The 21,677-nt window shown below is 46.6% G+C and overlaps 1 protein-coding gene across 1 annotated transcript in view; it reads right to left on the reverse strand.

Annotated features, from left to right (window-relative positions):
• LOC139398362 (N(G),N(G)-dimethylarginine dimethylaminohydrolase 1-like) overlaps window positions 1-13,799 on the reverse strand; it is a gene marked incomplete at its 3' end in the record, with an annotated part of 28,723 nt that extends 14,924 nt beyond the window's left edge. The window contains exons 1-4 of the mRNA XM_071144409.1: window positions 13,700-13,799; window positions 10,239-10,338; window positions 8,875-8,948; window positions 5,199-5,318 (exon numbers count right to left, since the gene is read on the reverse strand). Coding sequence (XP_071000510.1) covers window positions 5,199-5,318; window positions 8,875-8,948; window positions 10,239-10,338; window positions 13,700-13,720 — 315 coding nt within the window. The remainder of the gene's footprint in view (window positions 1-5,198; window positions 5,319-8,874; window positions 8,949-10,238; window positions 10,339-13,699) is intronic.
• Window positions 13,800-21,677: the final 7,878 nt, after the last annotated feature.

The raw sequence follows: 21,677 nt of genomic DNA on the forward strand, positions 1-21,677 counted from the left end.
TCCACCTGGCCGTGCTGCTGCTCCAGTTTCAACTGTTCTGCCTGTGATTATTATTATTTGACCATGCTGGTCTTTTATGAACATTTGAACATCTTGGCCATGTTCTGTTATAATCTCCACCCGGCACAGCCAGAAGAGGACTGTCCAACCCACATAGCCTGGTTCCTCTCTAGGTTTCTTCCTAGGTTTTGGCCTTTCTAGGGAGTTTTTCCTAGCCACCGTGCTTCTACACCTGCATTGCTTGCTGTTTGGGGTTTTAGGCTGGGTTTCTGTACAGCACTTTGAGATATCAGCTGATGTACGAAGGGCAATATAAATACATTTGATTTGACCTAGCAGACCGGGGCTAGCAAGCTAGCAGACTAGGGCTAGCAAGCTAGCAGAAGGGTCTTATGGGACATATCGTTGGAGGAAAGCTTGTATCAATTGACATTGATAGACCAGTCGTGATGGATTAGTAGGGTTCCCGAGTAGTAGAGGGGTCCAAGTCCATTTTGCAAGGCATTCAGGGGACGGCGCGATATCGAGGCCAGTTGAATACCCCCCTCGAGCAGATTACGTCGTAGTCCAGTCATGAAGGATCGGCTGGGTTCCGTGCCCCGTACCGGCAGTAGAAGGGGTCCGGGTATTGTAGCCCAGGAGTGGTGGGCCTCTCTAGCTAGCTGGGAGAAAGGGCCTAGCATGGGATAGCTCCAGGCTAATTTGTGCTTGCTCTGGGACCGACGTTAGCCAGTACTCGGATAGCAGCTAGCTAGCTGCAATGATCCAGATGAAAATTTCCAGAGCTTGCGGTAGGAATCCGGGGATATGGTGAGAAAACAGGTCCGGTATGCTCTGGTATGAGTCGCGTTGTACAAACTGGCGAGAGATTTCCGAGGTAAAGGTTAGCTGATGACCGCTAGCAGTGGTTTGCTGACTACTAGCTAGTAGCTAGTGAGCTGGCTAGCATCTGTTGGGGGATTCCGGATTTGAGGTGAATAATACTTTAGAAAAAAACAGATCCGCACCACATTGGGTGAGGCGGGTTGCAGGAGAGTGTTTTGAAGTTGAGTTTTCGAAAAATTATAAAAAATATCTGCGAAGAAAAAGATATACACAGGCGACACGACAAGACGAGGACAAAATACATCTGACTGCTACGCCATCTTAGAACAATCCAGCCAGCAGATATGACAATGGTGTCCAGCCTAGGAGACATACAAGAAAAGCAGTCTGTAGGAAATGCAAGACTAACAGGACAATGAGGATGGAACTGATGATGAACAATGCCTGAATGATGTTAGACCAGCTGAATGATGTTAGACCAGTACTGCTTATCCCACACCTCCTGGGCACAATTAACCCTTTACTTAACTCGGCCCACAGAGATATTGTCGCTACTGTCAAGCTTACAAACCCCCTGCAGATGAAAGTTGTGCTATCTGATGTAAGACAATGGGGCATAACAAAAACTACTGACACTACTTATTGAATTAGTGCATGTCTTTCTTCTAGTCACTAGTGCACAGTGTATTTTCAGCAACACATTTAGAATATGTGGAATGTTCACAGTTCACACACAATAATCTTCCCCGACCCGTGTAAACAATGGTTGTTTTCAAAAAAATACAAAAACAGTTCCTATCCAAAAGTCTTCCAAATCCTAACAGTCCAGGGATCAGGAGAATGGTTATTACACTCTAATAGTTTCCTGTTGATGTCATTATTTTTGATTGGTCCTTGACACACATTTCTTCCCAGAGAACAGACTGTTATTGGCTAATATTCCATGTGTATTCCTGTCCGCTTAGGGCGGTGTCTAATCAGGAAGCTGAATGCGGGGGCCCAAGTGGTTTGTGGTGGTGTGTTCAGGGGGTCTGCTGCTCCTCATGATCTGATTAGGCCAGAGGCTGGACCAGAGGTTGGGTATATTGGGCCTAGGGCTGGAGTATTGGGCCTGAGGTCTAGGTCTGAGACTGGGGTATGGGGCTGGGGTATGGAGAATGAGGTCTAGGTCTGGGGTATAGGGCCTGAGGTCTAGGTCTGGGGTATAGGACCTGAGGCATAGGTCTGGGGTATAGGGCCTGAGGTCTAGGTCTGGGGTATAGGGCCTGAGGTCTAGGTCTGGGGTATTGGGCCTGAGGTCTAGGTCTGGGGTATTGGGCCTGAGGTCTAGGTCTGGGGTATTGGGCCTGAGGTCTAGGTCTGGGGTATTGGGCCTGAGGTCTAGGTCTGGGGTATAGGGCCTGAGGTCTAGGTCTGGGGTATTGGGCCTGAGGTCTAGGTCTGGGGTATTGGGCCTGAGGTCTAGGTCTGGGGTATTGGGCCTGAGGTCTAGGTCTGGGGTATTGGGCCTGAGGTCTAGGTCTGGGGTATTGGGCCTGAGGTCTAGGGTATTGGGCCTGAGGTCTAGGTCTGGAGTATTGGGCCTGAGGTCTAGGTCTGGAGTAGTGGGCCTGAAGTCTAGGTCTGGGGTATTGGGCCTGAGGTCTATGTCTGAGGTATTGGGCCTGAGGTCTAGGGTATTGGGCCTGAGATCTAGGGTATTGGGCCTGAGGTCTAGGGTATTGGGCCTGAGGTCTAGGTCTGGAGTATTGGGCCTGAGGTCTAGGTCTGGAGTATTGGGCCTGAAGTCTAGGTCTGGGGTATTGGGCCTGAGGTCTAGGTCTGAGGTATTGGGCCTGAGGTCTAGGGTATTGGGCCTGAGGTCTAGGGTATTGGGCCTGAGGTCTAGGGTATTGGGCCTGAGATCTAGGTCTGGAGTATTGGGCCTGAGGTCTAGGTCTGGAGTATTGGGCCTGAAGTCTAGGTCTGAGGTATTGGGCCTGAGGTCTAGGGTATTGGGCCTGAGGTCTAGGGTATTGGGCCTGAGGTCTGGGGTATTGGGCCTGAGGTCTAGGTCTGGGGTATTGGGCCTGAGGTCTAGGTTTGGGGTATAGGGCTTGGTCCAAGCCTAGGGGGGTCAGTCAGTCAGGGAGTCCTAGAAGCGTGAAATACAATGCCTGCTGGAAAGGCAAAATGTGGAGAGGGAGAAGGAGCATTTCAGGAAGAGAGGGAGTATTTGTGGGAGATGACTTCACGGCTGAGGCTTGGCAGTGATAGCAGTGGAGAGCCACGATTGTTATGAGTGCGTTCAGTTGATGGAATTCATCCGGTCCACGTCCTCGGTCCTCAGCTTGGGAGGGCTAAACATAGTATGACTGCAGACTATGCAAGGCACACACACATGCACGCAAGGACACGCACACACAGACACTCGCACGCAAACACGCACACTGGCTGCCACATTCGGGTGCCATCATCCATACTGTATCCAAACCATGACTCAGTATCAGACCAGACATGGTGACATGACAATAGAGTCACAGCCTGCTCTAATAACAAATTCCCAGTTTGGTCTGTTGACAACACAACATACTAACCTTATCCCTGCTCATCTCATCACCACTACTTCAATATCAAGATTAGGGGTGCGTTCACAAAAGCTCACCCCAAGGGAAGCCAGCAGGCATGTAATATAATTAGATTAGAGCTACATTCACAACAACAACCCCGTTAAGTTCATTAGAGCTACTTTCACAACAATAGCAAACCATTTGCATTCGTTACAATAGCATTCACAACCACCCCTTTATGTTCATTACACCTACATTCACTAGTCACTTTCACCCTGAGCAGAACATTACCTAATTGAAAATCTGATCTCAGACATTCATTAAAATATTTTATAACCAGAGCTAATTGCATGTTGGAGAGGGGGTGATGTAATGTGTAATTACAACACTGTGAGACACTGTCATTAACTCATGCTAATGACCCTTCTCTCTCTCTTTCTCTTCAGTAGCTAATTAACAAGGCTTGATAATAGTATGGAATCTTAATGGGGCTCCAGTCTGTATCAAATAAAAGTGTGATGTATTAGTTAGCTGTCATCATGACCTAATAATTAATCAGCAGTGTATTTAACTAGTATGTGGATATGCTTGCCTTAGTGTGTTAAATGAGGATAACATAGGGGGACAAATAAGGGACTAAACCTATGCAGTCTTTACACATCTCACTGATAAGAATACTTGTGGACTACAGGAAGAGGAGCTGATGCAATTGTAGCAGCTAATGGGGATCCACATAAAGAGATGTGTCTGTCTGTCTGTCTGTCTGTATCTGTCTGTATCTGTCTGTGGTTGACGTGTGTAGATGGTTTACTGACAGTGTTACATCCTCTGCAGCCCTGGGCCAGTAGGGGGCGACGTCTCCCTGAGTAGGCAGATGAGGAGGAACCCTGTGACTGAGAACTCCTGGTTGTCAACTCTCCGATGCGTGTGTCTCGGGTGCGTTTGTGGTCTTGTCTGTAAAGGTTTCAAAACCTGCCACATTCTGTTGCGTGTCTGTACTGTGTGTTGACACTGAGTTGCATGCCAGCCGCGGGTACACCACTACTGTCTGTAGTTAGATGTGGTGTGTGCCAGTCTTCTGCCATGGTGATGGGGAATTCCGTGTGTCTGTCCATCAGAAAATAACAGGCAGAGATTTATTTCAACAGCCTCCATGAATGGCATTAAGTACCAACATGTCAGTGTGTTTGTGTTTGTTCCCCGTCCATTACGAAGAAGATCTGTATTCCCGATAGGGAGTGTGTGCTTGTGTTTTGTTTTAACTACCAGAAAGCCTCACAAGGATAGTAAAACAAGGAAAATTGGATAAATGGGGGATATTTCGCCGGGTCCCCACAAGAAAAAAGTAGATTAAGGTTAAATATTGTATAGCAGGGATTACACAGTAGATTACCTACGAACATACATTTATCAGAGGGAGATCACATTGATATCATGTGGTTTCTGCAGGCTTGTAGAAGTTTCAGTCAGAGGCAGGCATCAAACCACAGAGAGAGGGAGGGTGATCTGGACGTGTGTGTGAGGTGGTGGTGATGGTACTGAGTCAACATGTGCGATGTCCTGTCTTCCCTGTCAACGGTACTGTTGCTTTACGCTGAAGAATCCATCTTCTCAATGCAGTGTGCTTACCTCACTTGTTTGCATTACCTCACTTGTTTGTATTGTTTGTATTAAAAATACACGAGGATGGGATGGGAGAGTATATTTCAAATATGTTTTCTGCAAACACTATTAAACTAAATGTAATTAATAAGAGATGGTGCAAAGGAAAGTAAGAACATAGTTCTATCTTGCATGACCCATACGCTCATTGGTGACTCATACCTTCAGGGCTTTCTGGGCTGGTTCGCTGGAGCCAATCACGATGAGGCCTGGTCCTCCCATGCTGCAGAAGCTCTTCAGGTGTAGACCATCAGTGACAGGGACGGTGGACACAGCGTAGTCCTGCAAATACACAACAACCCTACTGCATTACAGGGACCGTGGACATAGTCCTGCAAATACACGACAACCCTACTGCATTACACACACGGATAATTGGACTAAACAGGCCCCACTGGGAAAGGTAACCAAACCGGCATTGGTTGAGAGTTTGACGGATGAGTTCACCAAATCCCTAGGCCACTGATTAGCTGAGAGTCTGAGAGGTGAGGTCACCGGAACCCCAGGACACAGGCCCCTCCCCTCAGTCTGTAATTACAGCGGTGGTTTTAGGACAGAGAGAGAGAGAACAGTCCATGACTTGGGTGACTGGAGTCTTTGACAATTTTTTGGGCCTTCCTCTGACACCGCCTAGTATATAGGTCCTGGATGTCAGGAAGCTTGGCCCCAGTGATGTACTGGGTCATCCGCACTACCGTCTGTAGCGCCTTACAGTCTGATGCAGAGCAGTTGCCATACCAGGCGGTGATGCTCTCGATGGTGCAGCTGTAGAGCTTTTTGGGGACCCATGCAAAATCTTTTCAGTCTCCTGAGGGGGAAAAGGTGTTGTCGTGACCTCTTCACAACTGTCTTGGTGTGTTTGGACCATGATAGTTCTTTAGCTCACTGTACATGTTGCCTGTAATCCATGGCTTTTGGTTGCGATATGACGTACAATCACTGTGGGGACGACGTCGTCGATGCACATATTGATTAAGCTGGTGACTGAGGTGGTATACTCCTCAATGCCATTGAATGAATCCCGGGAACATTTTCCAGTCTGTGCTAGCAAAACAGTCCTGAAGCGTAGCATCCGTGTCATCTGAACACTTCCATATTGAGCGAGTCACTGGTACTTCCTGCTTTAGTTTTTACTTGTAAGCAGGAATCAGGAGAATATAATTATGGTCAGATTTGCCAAATGGAGGGAGAGTGACAGCATTGTATGCGTCTCTGTTTGTGGAGTAAACGGCGTGACAGTCCCCCCCCCCCAAAGGTGCGGACACCGGCCGCAAAACCTGACTCTAAAGGGTAGGGTCCGGGTGGGCCTTCTTACAAAGCTCGGGTGCGGGCCCCGGACTGAAAACCCTCGTAGAGGGCGCCAATGGACTGAGGGGTGCCTCTGGACTGGGGGGGCTGCGATTCTGGCAGCTCTGGAGTGAAGGGCGACTCTGGCGGCTCCGGAGTGAAGGGCGACTCTGGCGGCTCCGGGGTGAAGGGCGGCTCTGGACTGACGGGCGGCTCTGGCAGCTGCGGACAGAAGGGAGACTTGGTTCTGGCCAGGAGGGAGACTTGGTTCAGGCACAGGACTCACCAGGCTGGGGAGACATACAGGCGGCCTCTTCCTTGGCCGAGGCACAGGATACACAGGGCCGTGGAGGCGCACTGGCAGTCTCGCCCGCATAGCCCCCCCCCCCCATTCTGACTGGATGCCAGTTTCCACCCGACAAATGCGGGACGCTGGCACCGAGCACACCGGCCTGTGAATACTCGGCCGAGACACAGTGCACATCACTCCATAGCACGGGGCCTGACCTGTCACCTGCTCGCCCCCGTAAGCACGGGGAGTGGGCTCAGGTCTCCAACCTGACACAACTGAGGTGCACACAAACGGAAAAATAATTACCCACAAAACACAGGTGGGAAAAGGCTACCTAAGTATGGTTCTCAATCAGTGACAACGACAGACAGCTGTCCCAGCCAAAAACAAAGAAATACAAAAACATAGAAAAAAGAACATAGAATGGCCACCCTAGTCACACCCTGGCCTAACCAAAATAGAGAATAAAAAGCCTCTCTATGGCCAGGGCATGACAAGTACGTTGTCTTCTTGTGACATGGGTTTGATTAGCAGGTCCACTGTGGCAGGAATGGACATGTTATATGGAGTGTCAATTCACTGCTATGTCATATCTGAAACATCATACCTTCCCCTGTTTCTCTGGCCTGGTCCATATTAAGGGAAAAGTTCATTTGACTTACTTACTAAATGTTACTTACTTTAACCTCCTTTTGCTTAAGAGTCAGCCTAGATGAAAGCAAATCTCCTCTCTGACTGGAACAAGGGACTGCATTTCCTGACAGTTTATCATGTGTGAAATTGTCCTCTTCCCCTCATCACCAAAGTCTTTCCTGCTCTCTTAACTCAACCCTCAGAGTTCATTTGAATGAATCAAAGCAAAGTAGACCACTTAATCAAACTGTCGTCATTCCTTATCAATGGAAAGACAGTTTAGCCCAAACAGTGATTCAAAGAGATAGCAGAAGTAAAATGCCCTCCATTGAGCTTATTGTGAGAGACATGATAACAACTTATCATATTGTGGGGAATCTCAGCGATGTGTTCAGCTTTGAGATACATTTTGAGTGAGAAGTTCTGCTGTGCTAATTGTAATGTATGTTCATTCATTTCTAGAGAAAGTTTTCTTTATGGTGTCTGACTGATGCTGTACAGTGTTGTGACCCTGAATGGGAGACAATAGCCTGGTACACTAGTCTCCCCTGCACTTTGACCTCCTCCACTCCCTCTGTTTCCCCCAATCAACAAGGATCATAAAGGAGAAGAGATCTAACCCCTCACTCACATCAGTGGTTAATCCTGGCCTGACCAGAACAGAATGTTCAATGGTCCTAAATGTGATAAAGGAAGGAGGAAAAACGATAGTAGGGAAAAAGACCTGACTTATCCTTATCAAGAATAAAAGTGAGAGGCTGAGAGATATGATGGTGGAATTTAAATGAGTCACAGACGGGATCAGAAAAACAGGCAGTAAGAAACATTCAGATTATTGTTGGGGGTTGAACTCTCCAGGACCCCATGGCTTTACAAGTCAACAAAGGCCTTCTGACTGTGTGTGTGTGTGTTAAGGAGGCTTGGGGTTGAATGACCCTCTTCTCCAGAGCTCTATCTACCTAGAGTATATGCACTGATCTTCCAGTCCTCTAATATCTCAGTACAGTATGTGCAGGCCTTCTCTGGTTTCTCTTCGGTACTAATTCAATCAATTCATCTCATTAACTAACCATATATTCCTGATACACCAGGTTTGCCAACTAATCAATGTCAAATCAAATGTATTTATAAAGCCCTTCGTACATCAGCTGATATCTCAAAGTGCTGTACAGAAACCCAGCCTAAAACCCCAAACAGCAAGCAATGCAGGTGTAGAAGCACGGTGGCTAGGAAAAACTCCCTAGAAAGGCCAAAACCTAGGAAGAAACCTAGAGAGGAACCAGGCTATGAGGGGTGGCCAGTCCTCTTCTGGCAGTGCCGGGTGGAGATTATAACAGAACATGGCCAAGATGTTCAAATGTTCATAAATGACCAGCCTGGTCAAATAATAATAATCACAGTAGTTGTCAAGGGTACAGCAAGTCAGCACCTCAGGAGTAAATGTCAGTTGGCTTTTCATAGCTGATCATTGAGAGGTTGTCGTCTAATCAATAGCTGATTAGAATGCCATGTGGCCCTTGAGACCCCTGAATGAGACCAGGATTACCTCACTAATGGTGGTTTGATGGCACAGGAAGTCAATCTGAATAATCTCAGGGTGTACTGCTCTAGTCTGCTCTCACTCACCTTGAACGCGTCCGCCAGGATCTCAGCTCCTCTCTGATTGGTCCGTTTGGAAAGGCCCACGAAGAATTCTCTACCTGAGGAAAAACAGACAACAACCTGTGGTCAGTATGGAGAGCGAGAGAAAATAGAGGCATAAACAGATAGAGAGAGAAAGGAGGAAGAGAAGAGAGAGACAGACGGATAGACAGACAGAGAGAGATAGATAGAAAGATAGAAACAAGAGTGGCCTTGTCACAACTTCTACCGAAGTCGGTTCCTCTCCTTGTTCGGACGGTGTTCGGCGGTTGACGTCACCGGTCTTCTAGCCATCGCCGATCCATTTTTCATTTTCCATTTGTTTTGTCTTGTTTTCCCACACACCTGGCTTTCATTCCCTCATTACGTGTTGTGTATTTAACCCTAACCCATTGTTTGTTTAAGTGCTTGTGCACATTGTTGTCTGGTGCACGACGGCGTTTGTACCCATACGTTGTTATTCTGGATGCCGGTGGTTTTGTATATTAAACTGCTCTGGTTATTACCCAGTTCTGCTCTCCTGCGTCTGACTTCCCTGCCACCAGTTACACACCCCTTACAGGCCTGAACCACTCCAGAGCAGAGAGAATGGGCGTAGCTGCTGAGCTTTTACAAATGATCCATTAGCGACGCCGTTGCCAAGAGGAAATGTTTTTAGCCCTGCCTGCCATGTGAAACCCATTTCAGTTGGATGAGATGGGAGGAACACACCACGGAGAGAGAGCCAACGTCTAGAAACTCAATTAAGTGTTCTAGGGCTTTTTCCAGGCCCTAAACAGCATACAGAATGAACCACACTAGATTCAAAGGCAAGGCAGCACAACTGATACAGAACATACAGAGAGGGAACATTATAAAGACCTCGGTTTCTCTACCTCTGCTCTCATCAGGTTTATTGTGAGATGCTTGATGTGGAACAAGGCAGCTGATGAAATTAGGTGGTGTGTGTTTGTGCGTGTGTGTGTGGGGGGAGGCTTCTTTTCCATTTGAGAGAACCATTTTCAATCATGCATAAAAACCAGACAGCCAGTCAGACAGCCAGTCAGACAGCCAGTCAGACAGCCAGTCAGACAGCCAGTCAGACAGCCAGTCAGACAGCCAGTCAGTTTGTAATTTGCCATTTTAGTTCAGGTCACATCAACTACTTGACTATTCAGAGTTACAACTATTCTGAACAATTTTAATCACACCCCTGTGGTGATAGGTCATATCATTTGCATGATAAAGTGGTCATAAATGTTTAGTTCACTGAATATAGCAGTTTCCATAGTGATCAATTATGGTAGTGGCAGTGGCCTTGGCAGGTAATGGTGATAATGGTGTTTTATTGATGGGATATGGTGGTGTACCTGTAAAGAGGACGTCCCCTCCGTCCAGAGTGGCGTTCTCATCAGACATGTCAACGATGTTCAGGCCCAGCTCCTTCAGGGTCTGCCGTATGGCCGCTGTCTAGAAAACACAAAGACACAGAGAGACACACATGGTTAAGACACAGAGAGAGACACATGGTTAAGACACAGAGAGAGACACATGGTTAAGACACAGAGAGAGACACACATGGTTAAGACACAGAGAGAGACACATGGTTAAGACACAGAGAGAGACACACGGTTAAGACACAGAGAGAGACACACATGGTTAAGACACAGAGAGAGACACACGGTTAAGACACAGAGAGAGACACACATGGTTAAGACACAGAGAGAGACACACATGGTTAAGACACAGAGAGAGACACACATGGTTAAGACACAGAGAGAGACACACATGGTTAAGACACAGAGAGAGACACACATGGTTAAGACACACAGAGAGACACATGGTTAAGACACAGAGAGAGACACACGGTTAAGACACAGAGAGACACACGGTTAAGACACAGAGAGAGACACACATGGTTAAGACACAGAGAGAGACACACATGGTTAAGACACAGAGAGACACACACATGGTTAAGACACAGAGAGACACACACATGGTTAAGACACAGAGAGACACACACATGGTTAAGACACAGAGAGAGACAGACATGGTTAAGACACAGAGAGAGACACACATGGTTAAGACACAGAGAGAGACACACATGGTTAAGACACAGAGAGAGACACACATGGTTAAGACACACAGAGAGACACACATGGTTAAGACACACAGAGAGACACATATGGTTAAGACACAGGTACACACACATAGGGACCCACACACAAAACATTCACTGCATGCCATCAATCTGTACCGCAAAGAGCTAAACGGTAATGAGATTACATTACAACACACACCAACAGTAGAGCTCTCAATGACATCATATGGGTCATATACATACTGAGGGTAGCCCCACAGCCCAACAAATAGCGTTCATTCACAGAAAGGTATTACGATGATATCATCATTACATATCATGTAAAATACGAGCATTAAAAGGCAGATGATCAGACAGCAGAGCCAGGTTCTTGTTATGAAGCACGACAGTAAAACCAAAACAGTCTGTCCAAGAGATCATCATTACATCATCTTAGCGATCCACGAAGTCATAACACAGGAAGTATGTTAAAGTTTTTATGAGGCCGCGACTCTGGAAAGAGGGGTACATGGAGAGGAGACCAACACTAACCTAAAAAGGGTTGGAGGTTTCAGTGTTCCTGGGCCATTCTCTGGGTCAGCTGTGTGGTGTGATGTGTGTGTGTGTGTGTGTGTGTGTCTCTCTCTCTCTGTAGAAGAATACCAGTTGTTTGGTGGAGGTGAACTGGGTCAGTATCGTCTGGCCGTGAGGGCTCTGACCACCCAGTCTGTTTTTGGGGTCCCCAGGGAACTAGGACCATCGAGATTCCACAGGCCTCTATCTCACCATGACCTCAGCCTAGCTGACACCTGGGCCAAGCCATGAGGTCACCCAGGTAGCCTGCCATGCGGGCCACGCACAGATAACACAAACACGTAGTTTCTTATGCTCCCACCACACACACACACACACACACACACACACACACACACACACACACACACACACACACACACACACACACACACACACACAAAACCTCCCTTGTACCTCCCTATAGGTAGATACTATGAAGTCAATTCTTAATGGTCAGCAAGGAAAATAGCTATTGGAATTGGACCAGACATTGTTTCCTTTAGAAGGTTATCAGTGGCAACACCTTCAGCTCCAATTGAGATGAATAGTAATTGAGATGAATAGTAATTGAGATGAATAGTAATTGAGATGAATAGTAATTGAGATGAATAGTAATTGCCCTAAGATTTTAGGTCTACATTCCCTCTCTGTGGCCTTATATTGTGTAGGGAGCGAAATCACATAAGTCAACATCTCCCTTTATTCAGTTTCATCTCCATTTCTCTATATCTCACTACTCTTTCCTTCCTTGCGGTTTAAGGATGGAGAAAGCGCAACAAGGGGTTAAGATTCAACTTTATAATGAGTCCCCACCCCTTAGTCACCCTGCTAAGCCAGCTACCCACCCTGGCCTACTCCAACATTCCCCCACAGCTGACCAGCCTACTCCACCATTCCCCCACAGCTGACCAACCTACTCCACCATTCCCCCACAGCTGACCAGCCTACTCCACCATTCCCCCACAGCTGACCAGCCTACTCCACCATTCCCCTACAGCTGACCAACCTACTCCACCATTCCACTACAGCTGACCAACCTACTCCACCATTCCCCTACAGCTGACCAACCTACTCCACCATTCCCGTACAGCTGACCAGCCTACTCCACCATTCCCCTACAGCTGACCAGCCTACTCCACCATTCCCCTACAGCTGACCAGCCTACTCCACCATTCCCCTACAGCTGACCAGTCTCCACCAATGCAGTTGCCCCTCTCCTTTACCTTCCCCTCTGCTTCCCCATGTGGCACTCTGGAGCCTCTGCTACTGCAATCACAGCTGCAGCCTCCACAAATCTTCGTCAACCCACCAACTAATGATCAGGTCTACGCATGCAGACAGACATACAGTGTGTAAAAGCTACAGTGGGGAGAACAAGTATTTGATATACTGCCAATTTTGCGTGTGTCATAGTTATCTATGGGCGTTCCAACAGACAGACAGTGTGTCATAGTTATCTATGGGCGTTCCGACAGACAGACAGACAGTGTCATAGTTATCTATGGGCTTTCCAACAGACAGAGTGTCATAGTTATCTATGGGCGTTCCAGCAGGCAGGCAGGCAGGCAGGCAGACAGACAGACAGACAGACAGACAGACAGACAGTCATAGTTATCTATGCGCTTTCCAACAGACAGAGTGTCATAGTTATCTATGGGCGTTCCAGCAGGCAGGAAGGCAGGCATGCAGGCAGGCAGGCAGGCAGGCAGACAGACAGACAGACAGACAGTCATAGTTATCTATCGGCGTTCCAGCAGACAGACCTGTTCTGTAACTAATGGTGATTGACGTAACATAACTCCTCATCATTTTGAATGGCTCACAGAATGGCTGCTGTCAAAAATGTACTTAAGATTCTGGCATGTCCTGACCTTAGTTCCTTTTGTATGTTTCTATTTTAGGTTGGTCAGGGCGTGAGTTGGGGTGGGCATTTGATGTTTTTGTTCTATGTTTGGTATTTCTATGTGTTTGGCCTGGTATGGTTCCCAATCAGAGGCAGCTGTCAATCGTTGTCTCTGATTGAGAACCATAGTTAGGTAGCCTGTTTTCCCACTCTTGTTTGTGGGTGGTTGTTTCTGTTGAGTGTATGTCACCTTGCAGAACTGTTTAGTTTCTTCCATTCACTTCGTTATTTTGTTTTGTGTGTTCAGTTAATAAATTAACATGGACACTTACCACGCTGCGCATTGGTCCCATATTTCATACTCGTCGTCAGACGACGAAGAGATCCGTTACAGTCGCGCAAACTTGCCAACACCAGAGTATGCACATTTCCTGTTTAACACAACATATTTTTATTCGGTACATGAAAACTTAAGTGAAAAAGTACATTTTGTGAGCACTACGTCATCACTCAACAATTTTTTATCTGCGACAAGTCCGTTTGGTAGAAACATGCACATTTTCCCACCAGTGGTATATTCTTTATGCAGATTTTAGAATATTCACATGAAAATCAGTCGCCAATGGATTAAAGACCTAGCTATAGTCACACATCATTTATGAGGTAATTGTTAAATGAGTGTTAATAAAAGTAGATTCTATTAAGTCTTTACTGTGTCCCTCCTCTAGTAATATTTTATGTTTATTTCTGTCTTTCCTTGGTCTCCTCTTGCCAGAAAAGCTGGAAACACCTCCATCGTGTGAGCCTTGAGCATCCACCCACCTCTCTAACTAGGCCTCAGCTCAGAATGCATCTCAATGGTTGCTGTTTCTCTGGCAGATAGCAGAAGGCCGGGAGTAGAATGGCTTGTCTCGACGCGCACACGCGCACACACTGCAGTGTGTCATTATTACCTATGGGCGTTCCAGCAGACAGACCTGTTGGTGCTGTAACTAACGGTGATTGACGTAGCGCGCCTATCAGCATGCAGACGAGGCTAGGGTGATGTCCCAAATGGCACCCTATTCCCTATGGGCCCTGATCGAAAGCATTGTACTTCATAGGGAATAGGGTGCTATTTGGTACAGGGCCTAAAACAATTAGCATGCTGCTAAGCCTCCACTAGGCCTCTGCAAGGCTCAGCAGACATGGTGCTACTTAGAATAAATAAAATAAAAAACTTTGAGGCTGACAATCCCTCTGCTCTGTTCCAATAGGCCTCTTCTCTTCCCAGCTCGTACACCCTGATGCACTCACATTAACGCTCTGGCTGAATTAAAGAGGCTATGTCTACCTGCATATAACTAGGTTATTTGTTTGTTCATTCATAAGTCCCATTAAACTGCACAAGGTCAACTGTTGGCCTAACTAATGGAACCCTCTTCTATAATGTTCAGTCTCTCTCTGTCTCCCTCTCTCTTGTTCCACCCATTCTCTCCAGACATGCACGGCAGGGCCAAGAATCCATCTGGATAGCCTAGCCGCACAGACGGAGTGAGTGGCCATTATCTCCCAGGCCTGGGACACCCAATATCCCAATATGTTATGTAAAGAGGGTGCCAGCTCCGCTCTCAAACCGGCCGCTACCCACTCTTCTGCTACACCGCCCGGCCCGCCCTGCCCAGGGCCACACGCTGAGAGCCAGGCTCTGCTTTGAATGAGAAAGGCCTTTTAAAATTCATGAGGGGGTTTTAGATGTTCTGTTCTTGGCCCCGCCTGCCAACATTCCTCCCGTTCCTGGGCAGAGCAGACAGGGGAGATGGAGCAGAGAGAGCAGAAAGGACAGGAGAGCCTTTTCTCTGGGCTTGTATAGACCCCCCTCTTGTCCTGCTTGCCTGGAACACTCTGGACCCAGCAGTGATATCGCATCTAATTGCTAAAAAGAACCATCAGCCAGATAGAACTTGGAACATTTCGAATAGGAATGAAGAACACAATGACATTCCAGAGCCTTGGCCGGTATTCCAGAGCCCCGCTTCCCCCAGTCATCCTACCCCATTCTACCCCCAGTAACAGTGTCCCACGCTCCATGGGGCCAACATAACACACCACACAGTCTCATGTAATGAAGTTAACTCCTGCAGATAAGTTACACTTTACTCAACAGTGTTAGTGGTGGCAGGTGGGTCAATGACAGAATTCCCCAGGTCACTGCCTGCCGTGAGGAGGATCTCAGAGAGGGATGAAAGGGGGGTGGTTACAACGGCTACTTACCAAGATTCTTGGGCTGCCTTTAACTAGACTCAGATACAGTTGAAGTCGGAGGTTTACATACACTTAGGTTGGAGTCATTAAAACTCGTTTTTCAACCACTCCACAAATTTATTGTTAACAAACTATAGTTTTGGCAAGTTGGTTAGGACATTTACTGTGTGCATTAAACAAGTCATTTTCCAACAATTGTTTACATACAGATTATTTCACTGTATCACAATTCTAGTGGGTCAGAAGTTTACATACACTAAATTGATTGTGCCTTTAAACCGCTTGGAATATTCCAGAAAATTATGTCATGGATTTAGAAGCTTCTGAAAGGCTGATTGACATCATTCGAGTCAATTGGAGGTGTACCTGTGGATGTATTTCAAGGCCTACCTTCAAACTCAGTGCCTCTTTGCGTGACATCATGGGAAAATCAAAAGAAATCAGACAAGACCTTAGAACAAAAATTGTAGGAGGCGGAGCTAGCATGTTGGAGTGAACGGCTGTGCGTGAGAGGCTCCTGCAACTTTTTTGCGAAATAAACTAATTTAACCTACTTTATGGCACTTTTTACAACAAACGTTTCTTTCTAATACAAGATTGTAACTTTTTATATGAAAATGCCGAGTAATAAGCGACCAAAGGACAACAAATCCACAGCGGAGGCCTACTCCCCACTAAACAACGAGACAGACATGGCGGGAGGCACATGCAACAACGTGACACTTACAGAACTTACCCGGGCTTTGGGGGAGCTACGTGTTGCTATAGCTGAGGATCTTAAGGCCACTATTGCTGAACTGGACACCAAAATCGAGAGCATCATTCGAACGGTCGCTTCGCATGGCCAGAGTATTGTGGACCTTGAGAAAGCTTCTGAATTCAACGCTGGTAGGATCGACGAGTTAGAGAAGCTATGCAAGTCATTGCAGGATAGTGTACAGAGGCTTTCTGTGAAAGTGGTTGACCTGGAGGGCCGATCCAGACGTAATAACCTTTGCGTTGTTGGTCTGGCAGAGGGGGTAGAGGCGGGCTCTCGCCCCACCAACTTCTTCGCCAAGCTATTGAAGGATGCAATGGGATCGGATGTTTTGGATTCGGATCCCCAGCTGGACCGCGCACATCGCTCCCTTGTCCCAGTGCCTGGACCGGGCAAACGTCCTCGCCCAGTAATCATCTGCTGTCACAGTATCAAGACCAAGGATCTTATCCTGCGTGAAGCTCGAATGAGGGGCAACCTGTCACATAAAGGGCATCCATTCCGTGTCTATGAGGATTATGCGCCCGATGTGGCAAAGCATCGCGCCGACTACAGAGATGTCATGACCAGAACTCGACAAACTCGACAAACTCCATCTTCGCCCAGCCTTACTCTTCCCTGCAAGACTAAGAATTACCCCGCCTTCCGGTGAGAAGATTTGTCTCTCCTCGGTTTTGGACGCAGAGAAGTTTATCCGGGGATATACACCAATCCCCTGTACAGGTTAGAGTGCCTTGTTATTGCGTGTTAGGGTCTGCTCATGGACTCGAATCCATACTATACCATATTGGGTGAAAACGTATTAAACGGGCTCAACAAGGGCTACCGAACATGTAAGACGTTGAGCAGACCAATGGATGGCGGTCAGAGCTCTCATTTAACGTTAAATTCACTTTCATCCCGGCTGTGCTCAGAGCGATGCATATTTTTTACTTCCAGGTTTGATCACTGACACCTTCGGACGGATATACTTATATTCCCCCACTTTTGTTTTGTTTCGTTATTTATTTTACAATCCTTACATTATTCTTACTACCATACCATTAATGTATTGCTTGCAGGGGACTGGGGGTGATGGTTGGGAGGGGGCAGACTCTCTGAAGTTTTGGAGACTTCAATAGATCCAGACCCGCTTCTGATAATCCTGGGAGTATCTGAGTCCCTAAACGGATTAACCAACCCCCAAAAACAACTAATCTCGTACGATCTCATCTCGGCAAAAAAAACTAATCTTGTTGTTTAGAAAAGGAGGGAAGCGCCCTCTACCAAATTATGGCTCAGTGAATTGGCAAACACTGTACACTTAGAAAGAATTAGATATATTCTGAACAATAAATTATCAACATTTGATCAAATCTGGCAGCCTTTCCTCTCCTACTTGGACGAGTCGGCGCTGTGAATTTGTACTTATTAACGCACTCTCAATTGTAATATTTTAATCTACCATTTGGGGGAATAAGGGTGGGGGGGGGGATAGGGGGGACATCTTCCCTCTTTCTTCTACGTGTCCTTGTTTTGTATGTCGTGTTTTGTATTATTTGTTCTGCACCCAGAACTCTGGGTCTTGTTGTTCCTGTATGCTCTTTTATGGTTAGATAAGAATTGTATACCTGTCTTGTATACACCATTCTTGTGTGTGTTCAATAAAAAATATTTGAAACAGAACAAAAATTGTAGACCTCCACAAGTCTAGTTCATCCTTGGGAGCAATTTCCAAACGCCTGAAGGTACCACGTTCATCTGTACAAACAATAGTACGCAAGTATAAACACCATGGGGCCACTCAGCCGTCTAACCTGTCACAGCTCTTGTCGTAATGAGGATTGGACCAAAGCGCAGCGTGGTAAGTGTTCATGATTTTATTAGATCACAAAACACTCAAACAAAATAAACAAGAGGGAAAACCGAAACAGTTCTGTAAGGTGCATAAACTATACAGAAAACAACTACCCAAAAAACAGGTGGGAAAAGGCTGCCTAAGTATGATTCCCAATCAGAGATAATGATAGACAGCTGTCCCTGATTGAGAACCATACTCGGCCAAAACATAGAAATAAAGAAACTAGAATGCCCACCCTAGTCACACCCTGGCCTAATCAAAATAGAGAATAAAAGCCTCTCTATGGCCAGGGCGTGACAGTACCACCCCCCCCAAATGTGCGGACTCTGGCCGCAAAACCTGACTCTATAGGGAAGGGTCCAGATGGGCATCTACTTCGGTGGCGGCTCCGGTGTGGGACGCAGACCCCGCTCCACCTCTGGCTCCCCCCACTTTGGTGGCGCCTCTGGACTGGGGAACCTAGCTGCAGGCCCCGGACCAGGGACCCTCACTGCAGGCCCCTGGACTGGGGACCGTCGCTGGAGGCTCCGGACTGGGGCCATGTGCCATGGATTATCACTGGAGTGAGGAGACGTATAGGCATCCTGGTGTGTGGAGCTGCCACAGGGCTTACCAGGCTGGGGAGGCATACAGGAGGCCTGGTTCTGGGAGCAGGCACAGGACTCACCAGGCTGGGGAGACATACTGGAGGCTTGGTTCTTGGAGCAGGCACCGGATACACTGGGCCGTGGAGGCGCACTGGAAGTCTCGAACGTAGAGCCGGCACAACCCGTCCTGGCTGGATGGTTACTTTCGCCCGGCAAATGCGGTGCGCTGGCACAGGACGCACTGGGCCGAAGAGACGCACTGGAGGACAGGCGCGCTGAGCCAGCACCATCCGTCCTGGCTGGATGCCCACTCTAGCCGGTCCAATGCGGGGAGCTGGAATGTAGCGCACCGGGCTGTGAACACGCACTGGAGACACTGTGCACTCCACCGCATAACACGGTGCCTGACCAGTTGTCCAAAGTTGTGGCAAAATGGCTTAAGGACAACAAAGTCAAGGTAGTGACCATAACAAAGCCCTGACCTCAATCCCATAGACAATGTGTGGGCAGAACTGAAAAAGCGTGTGCGAGCAAAGGAGGCCCACAATCCTGACTCAGTTACACCAGCTCTGTCAGGAGGAATGGGCCAAAATTCACCCAACTTATTGTGGGAAGCTTGTGGAAGACTATCCGAAATGTTTGACTCAAGTTAAACAATTGAAAGGCAATGCTAGCAAATACTAATTGAGTGTATGTAAATGTATAACCCACTGTGAATGTCATGAAAGAAATAAAATATGAAATAAATCATTCTCTCTACTATTATTCTGACATCTTAGATTCTTAAATAAAGTGGAGATCCTAATTTTAACTAGGATTAAATGTCAGGAATTGTGAAAAACTGAGTTTAAATGTACAGTGGGGCAAAAAAGTATTTAGTCAGCCACCAATTGTGCAAGTTCTCATACTTAAAAAGATGAGAGGCCTGTAATTTTCATCATAGGTACACTTCAACTATGACAAACAAAATGAGAAAAGAAAATCCAGACAATCACATTGTAGGATTTTTTATTAATTTATTTTCAAATTATGGTGGAAAATAAGTATTTGGTCAATAACAAAAGTTTATCTCAATACTTTGTTATATACCCTTTGTTGGCAATGACAGAGGTCAAACGTTTTCTGTAAGTCTTCACAAGGTTTTCACACACTGTTGCTGGTATTTTGGCCCATTCCTCCATGCAGATCTCCTCTAGAGCAGTGATGTTTTGGGGCTGTTGCTGGGCAACACGGACTTTCAACTCCCTCCAAAGATTTTCTATGGGGTTGAGATCTGGAGACTGGCTAGGCCACTCCAGGACCTTGAAATGCTTCTTACGAAGCCACTCCTTTGTTGCCCGGGCAGTGTGTTTGGGATCAATGTCATGCTGAAAGACCCAGCCACGTTTCATCTTCAATGCCCTTGCTGATGGAAGGAGGTTTTCACTCAAAATCTCACGATACATGGCCCCATTCATTCTTTCCTTTACACGGATCAGTCGTCCGGGTCCCTTTGCAGAAAAACAGCCCCAAAGCATGATGTTTCCACCCCCCTGCTTCACAGTAGGTATGGTGTTCTTTGGATGCAACTCAGCATTCTTTGTCCTCCAAACACAACGAGTTGAGTTTTTACCAAAAAGTTATATTTTGGTTTCATCTGACCATATGACATTCTCCCAATCTTCTTCTGGATTATCCAAATGCTCTCTAGCAAACTTCAGACGGGCTAGGCATGTACTGGCTTAAGCAGGGGGACACGTCTGGCACTGCAGGATTTGAGTGTGTGTTACTGATGGTAGGCTTTGTTACTTTGGTCCCAGCTCTCTGCAGGTCATTCACTAGGTCCCCCCGTGTGGTTCTGGGATTTTTGCTCACCGTTCTTGTGATCATTTTGACCCCACGGGGTGAGATTTTGCGTGGAGCCCCAGATCGAGGGAGATTATCAGTGGTCTTGTATGTCTTCCATTTCCTAATAATTGCTCCCACAGTTGATTTCTTCAAACCAAGCTGCTTACCTATTGCAGATTCTGTCTTCCCAGCCTGGTGCAAGTCTACAATTGTGTTTCTGGTGTCCTTTGACAGCTCTTTGGAGATTTGGAGTGTGACTGTTTGAGGTTGTGGACAGGTGTCTTTTATACTGATAACAAGTTCAAACAGGTGCCATTAATACAGGTAACAAGTGGAGGACGGAGGAGCCTCTTAAAGAAGAAGTTACAGGTCTGTGAGAGCCAGAAATCTTGCTTGTTTGTAGGTGACCAAATACTTATTTTCCACCATAATTTGCAAATAAATTCATTAAAAATCCTACAATGTGATTTTCTGGATTTTTTCCCTCATTTTGTCTGTCATAGTTGAAGTGTACCTATGATGAAAATTACAGGCCTCTCTCATCTTTTTAAGTGGGAGAACTTGTACAATTGGTGGCTTACTAAATACTTTTTTGCCTCACTGTACCTGGCTACGGTGTATGTACATTTCCGACTTAAACTGTATATATGTACTGTACACTGAGATTGTACTCTGTGATTGGCTTGAGATGACACTTAGTATTAACAGCATGTTATTTTGGACTGGGGCCCTTGTTAGTCTGGTCCCAGATCTGTTTGTGCTGCCTTGACAACTCCTATGGTCACTGTCATGCATGATATCACTAACAGATGTGGGACCAGGCTACTAATAGTCGAAACATGAAAAGATAATTAAATAGCCTCCCTTTAATTCCATGGCCATTGGAATAAAAAAGTCAAGTTCACGTGTCATCAATGGTAGAGAGTTTTAAGTTCCTTGGTGTCCACATCACCAACGAACTATCATGGTCCAAACACACCAAGACAGTCGTGAAGAGGGTGTCGTGTCTTTGGCTATGCCGGATTAAGTGATATGAAATGCTATTCTATAAAATA

The sequence above is a fragment of the Oncorhynchus clarkii genome, unplaced genomic scaffold (genome assembly GCF_045791955.1).
Source record: "Oncorhynchus clarkii lewisi isolate Uvic-CL-2024 unplaced genomic scaffold, UVic_Ocla_1.0 unplaced_contig_11427_pilon_pilon, whole genome shotgun sequence".
In the NCBI taxonomy this organism is placed as follows: Eukaryota; Metazoa; Chordata; class Actinopteri; order Salmoniformes; family Salmonidae; genus Oncorhynchus; species Oncorhynchus clarkii.